Source organism: Eurypyga helias, unplaced genomic scaffold, assembly GCF_000690775.1.
Source record: "Eurypyga helias isolate BGI_N326 unplaced genomic scaffold, ASM69077v1 scaffold13499, whole genome shotgun sequence".
Lineage (NCBI taxonomy): Eukaryota > Metazoa > Chordata > Aves > Eurypygiformes > Eurypygidae > Eurypyga > Eurypyga helias.
This window is the reverse complement of record NW_010274036.1, coordinates 1-5,732: the sequence shown is the minus strand read 5'-3', so window position 1 is coordinate 5,732 and position 5,732 is coordinate 1. Positions and strand designations below refer to the sequence as shown.

The 5,732-nt window shown below is 41.9% G+C and overlaps 1 protein-coding gene across 1 annotated transcript; it reads right to left on the bottom strand.

Moving 5' to 3' along the window:
- Positions 1-4,621: 4,621 nt before the first annotated feature.
- Positions 4,622-4,989, bottom strand: LOC104515645 (relaxin-3-like; the record flags this gene model as incomplete). Its single annotated transcript, XM_010159696.1, has 1 exon — positions 4,622-4,989. A coding segment is annotated over one exon (368 nt), but the record flags the coding sequence as incomplete, so codon positions are not given.
- Positions 4,990-5,732: the final 743 nt, after the last annotated feature.

Genomic DNA, 5,732 nt, shown 5'->3' with positions numbered 1-5,732 from the left:
CCCCACTTTCAATTTAAACCCATTACCCCTTGTCCTGTCACTACAGGCTCTTGTAAAAAGTCCCCCCACCCCAGCTTCCTTGTGGTCCCTTCAGGTACTGGAAGGCTGCAATGAGGTCTCCCCGTAGCCTTTTCTTCTCCAGGCTGAACAAGCCCAACTCTCTCAGCCTTTCCCCATAGCAGAGGTGCTCCAGCCCTCTGAGCATCTTCGTGGCCCTACTCTGGACTTGCTCCAACTGGTCCATACCTTTGAAGGCATCTATCATCTTCTCTATGCTACTACCTAGAAGCCATCTACTTCTCCCTATAAACATTACCATGAGAATGGTTACCATTTGAGCTCTCCCCAAATTGCAGCTGCACGCCAGGTGACTCTCCCCTTGACCAGGGATGCCTCGCAAGGTTTGTGTTCCCTTACTTCAGACTGAAAGGTCCTCCCTTACCTGCAAGATATTCTCGGTAAGTGACTGACAATATGCTGAATTAACACTAATGAAACATCATGAATAAATGTAGCTACTCAATTATTATAAACATTGAATAGGTAATCCCATTAGGCATTAACCATTTTCCAAATCTGAGACTAAGGTTGGACCTAGCCATACCCAGGCTCCCTCAGGAGTCTGGAAATCAAAAGGCTCCACTCCGAACCTCGTGACAAGAGGGTCACCCTTGGTCTTTGCCTCTCCGGTCTCTGTGTGAATCATCCTAAGTCAATCCTAACTCAATTTTTCTTTGTATGTTTCTTCCATGAAGTAATTAACAAGGTGACCTTTGCCATCAAATTTACTTCACCTTGTCAAACCACTGTTAAACTCTGTTAAATTCCATCCAATTTATTGAACTCTGTCAGATTACTATTTTACCTCAATAAAACTTACCGCTGCGTTTCTCTTCTGAGTGAGGTGCATTCCACTCACCTGCGACATTAGCCTCCTCTCAGTTCTCCGCCCCAGATCACTGGTGCGGTTGTGCCAGTTGATTGCACTTGGTAATTCCAGTAGGGACTGGAGCATGGGGTGGGGAATGAGAAAAGCACCCTCTTCCAGCTACTTGCTGATAGTGGTGACTGCAGAGCAGCAGATGGGATACAAATCTATCCAGGTTCTGTTCTGGGGAGTAGGAAAGGAGTTTGCAATTTCTGTTGAGTCCCTGCTGCCTGCTGAGGATGAAAGGTGGCTGCCTCAGAAAACTGAGTGCTCACTCCAGACCTGCCTCTGGCTTTGCCAGGATGTGTAAATAAAGGTTAACTATTTTCCTGCCTACCAGCACAGAGTATTGAGTAGCACATCTACTTCAGTACCTCAGAAATCTACTTTCTTTCCTGTAAGGGTTAAACAACGGGCAAAGTAAGCAAGTGACCAAACAGGACTAGGCTTGTGACCTCTAGAGCTCTGGAATGTGTCGGGTAGCTCCCTGCAGCACATGCAGCATTCTGTGCATGGCCAAACTTCCTTACTGCCATCTGAGGTTGCTTGGCCCTGACTATCTCACAATCTTCACATGGCTCAACGGTCTATGTGAAGAGTTTTGTCATGTTTTAAACAAGGCAACAGCAGGGAATAGAGCTGGAAAACCTGTTGCATATACTGCTATGGATCATTGCCCTGTCTTTGGGCATTGCTCAGAGAGTTCACAGTCAGATCTGAATCAGACTATACCCACAGTGAAAAAAAAAAAAAACCCAAACCCCCAAAAAAACCCAAGCCCCAGACCACCCAGAATAATGAACTCTTGCAGAGGCAAACAGCAGTGCTAGCACATGAACATGCTGATGTATCGTTTGATACTCAGAACTGTTCAGATGGCTCACACTTCTTCATAGATTACCCAGAAACTAGACATTTCCTGTGGGATAAGAATGGGACTGCAATTTCTGTAAGCAGCAAGTTGCTAAACAATGCTTTTCTCAATAGGTAATCACTCTGTGAATTAAATTGGTGGGGGAGGAAAAAAGCTTACTTTTTTTGTGAAACAGTGTATGTTTCTGAACACAGTTGTGATGGTAAGCTCAGTGCCTCGCTTTGAAACGCTGCGCTGACATTTATGCTGTTACACACATACGGCCGTACTCCTGGAGGAGCTTTCAGCAGAGACACCGTCTTTGTGGCCTGCTATTTGGATCAATATACCAACTCAATAATTACCTTACATTTTGAGCTGTCTGCACCAAAATGTGTTTGCTTCCCCAACGTAACTAGTCAGATGCCTCATTTTACGCGAAAAGGTTTGCTTCTGGTCTTAAAAAAATAAGTGTTTAGACACTGAGTCATGTGAGCCAAAGCAGATTGCATCTTCTAGAACTGTTGCAATCAAGTGACACATAATTGTCACCTTTGGCTACATTGCACAGAAACCATTATAAAATATGACCTACCCACACGAACACCTCACCAGTCTTTGAAAACTCAGTTAGCTTTGAAACAGAAAACCTTTGCACGCTGTAGAGTATACACAGAGGCAAGTACTTCCCTACTCCAAAGGACAGGCTGAATTTCTGTCTGTGCCATGAGCCTGTTCCATGGGTGACCTGCTAAAGCTGTTGGAGACTATGATGAGGCCTATTAAGAAACCAGATAAAAACACAAATTTCACCATTTCTCTGGTTTATGCATACTGACGTATCATGACTCATACGTCTGAAAAATGCCTGTTTATGTCACATAAAGGCCGATTTTTCTATTTATAATTTGGTCTCAGCATGAAATGGTTCATCTTGAACACTGATTTCCACTTAAAGTATTTACAGTTTTACCATCTGGTTACATCTGACCTGGCTAGTTAAACTCCACGTTGTTCTGTTCAAAATTTGAGCTCACAAATTCTAGGGTTTAACTACAACTTTGTTTCACTCGGGCCATAAGGAAGTCTGCTGACTATATATGCAAGCTGCATACCCAGACCCATCACTGCTACCAGAGCCAGTGAGCAGAATAAACACTATACTTGCCTTTCCCAATATTTCTTTTTAAAAGCTTCACAGAAAGTTTTCTAGCAAAACAAACAATGCATACAGGCTAATTTTCAGTTTCATCAAGCATGGTATTCTCACATTTTCCCTTTTCTTAGGGATTCTGTGTATCATTTAATCTTTACCTTAACCAATGAATCTTAACACCCAAAGCCCTGGATCTTACTCAAAACTAAGGAATATTTCCCCTTAAAACCCTGCTTTATTATTCTAGGAAATCCTAATCTAAACTAGGAGTCTCCAAACCCAAAACTACTTGTGAGGTGTAGGAAGCTAAGCTATGTTTGGCTAGCCTGTTGCAAAGAAAACTGTAGCAGAACATTACAAAATTACCTTCTCAGGCTGATAAAAAACAGTCGCCACAACAATGGAGTGAGGAGAATAACTCATTTCTTGCCAAACATTATTGTTACAATGACAGAACCAACCATGCTATTCAGCTGGAAGGCAACAGCATTCATAGGGAATGTCCATTCTGCCCAGACTCCACTGAATAAGGCTGCATTGTTTAAAAAAAATAGAAAGGGTTGATAGATGCCTACCTGCTGGAATAACAGTAATATCTTAGGAAAAGGGGTAAAGAAGTGAGGCAATAATTTCACTAAGCAGTAGTTCTATCAAAGAACACCTCTCAAAAGAAAATTTGGGACTAGGCACTGTTCAGCTAAAGGTAACATTGCTGTAAGCTGTGAAGTATACTCTAAGTCAACTGCTGCTACAAAGCAAAGTTACCATGAACATCTTAAAGGTCAGAAAAAGCCACAAATCTCAAGTCATCAAGAACATATAGCCAGAAATACAACTTGTTACAGCTGAGGAAGATAGCCAGGAAGGCAAAAATCTTAGAAACTACAAAGATTGAATTAGCCATGTATAAATACCATAGCAATTAGCAACTTAGAAATACATTGGAAGTAGTGTAGACCAGCACACCATAAGAACATGCAGGAAGAAATGTCTGTAGAGTAAGTTACTTGAAGCACATCCAACACGCTCACTTAGCGGTCACTAGGAAAAAATGGGGAAGCAAGGTAAACAAGGAATAATCAAAGTATTAATACTTCACCCACTAGCTACTTAAGCCCACCCTGAATATGAAGAAATATTTCAGCTGCAAATGCTGTATTGTGGTAAAGTTTCCAGAAAGACAATATTGCATAAAACAATTCTGAAATTACAAGGAAGTGGAAAAAGTGTGTTCAAAATAATCAGCAAGCTGAATCAGTGTTGAGTGGAGTTTCAGCTGGCAAAATATCCTTTCTGTACAGCTTTGTACCATGAATCCTACCTCAAGAACATCTGACAGAGAAAGAACAACTCAGTAACAGTTAGTATAATGACACTTTAATGAAACATTTAAGTTCTTCCTAAACTGCTACAAAGATACAATACATTTGTAACGTAAGTGTAAAGGCTTGATATTAAAATGAAACAACTTGGTAAAAAATACAGATTAAAAGTAAACCAAAGTTATTACAATCACACTTGTGGATTTCTTTTTTCTTTTCTATTTCTTTTTAAGAAAACCAGCAGTAGTGACTGGCACATACAGACGAAATAAAACACAGTAAGAGTTTTCTTCCTTCACACAGTATTCAGCCAAGTAGCACTGCAATGAACCTTGATTTCATGCATAAGTACAGAGGGGACTTTAAACTCTGCATATGGTACTGATTTCAGCTTTTGTACAGCCCCATTTGCAACACATTCCTGCCAAACCCAGAGATTCTCGTTTTCTTCTGGGATACCTGGCCCAGAGGTAAGTGTTTGATCCCATGGTGTTTGCAATTCCTGCTCCTCCCCTGTCCTTCTGAACAGCTTCCTCTACCTCACGAACAAGTTCTTTGAAGTCGTCTGCCACAGGTACATATTCATTATAGTCATTTAAGCTATACAAGTCCTTAAAGACGTCCCATCCGAGAGCCGGACTGCTCCTCTGCAGCTGCTCCGCTTCAGGACCCAAAATTGATTGCAGCTTGAAGTTTCCCAGTAGCTTGTCACTTGCTGTTCCTGCAGAATCTGTTTGAAGAGAAGACTTTTTTTTTTTTTAGAGTTCAGACTGTAGGAGTATCAAAAGGAGCACGTAGCTCTAAAAAGTAGCAATAAAACCCATTACGTAGTAATAGGCAAAGCACCATTATCGAGGAGAAGTGACCTAGGCCCAGGTCAGTACTGCTGTCTCTCCACCCTGAGATTTACTTAGCACTTACTTTTAGGGGAATCTCTATGTTTCAAAGGCCACGCTGGCTGCTGGGCATGGAGAGTGCATAGCTACTTTTGTTTCAGTCAGCTGGAAGAACATCAGAACACCTACTGAATGTTCTGTTTACCTTAATATGGCTAATTAATATAGAGCAGCTAAACTTTCAGATAGAATGGCTGCCTGAATATGTACAAAAATAAGTGATTGTAGCTACTCTACTAATCAGACAGCAACTGCTATTTAGTAATCTTCTGGCGTGGGGAAGACTGGTGGTTAGACAGCGAGCAGCCCTGGGGGGGGGGGCTCCTTAGTGTCTGATGCTCTCCGACCACACTGCTAGTACAAAGGAGAACAAAGTTTGCTGGGCAAGAACATAACCCCAGCAGAGGCTGTACACGTGTAATTTGTTGCAATTACAGGGGCAACTGTCGTCTACTACCGGACCTGTCGGGGGGAACCAAAAACCAAGACCCAAGCAAAAAACTTCCAAGAAACCCAAAATACTGGCTTCATTAACGGCCTGAGGTCCAACGTTCTTTCATTAACAGTACGTTTAAGG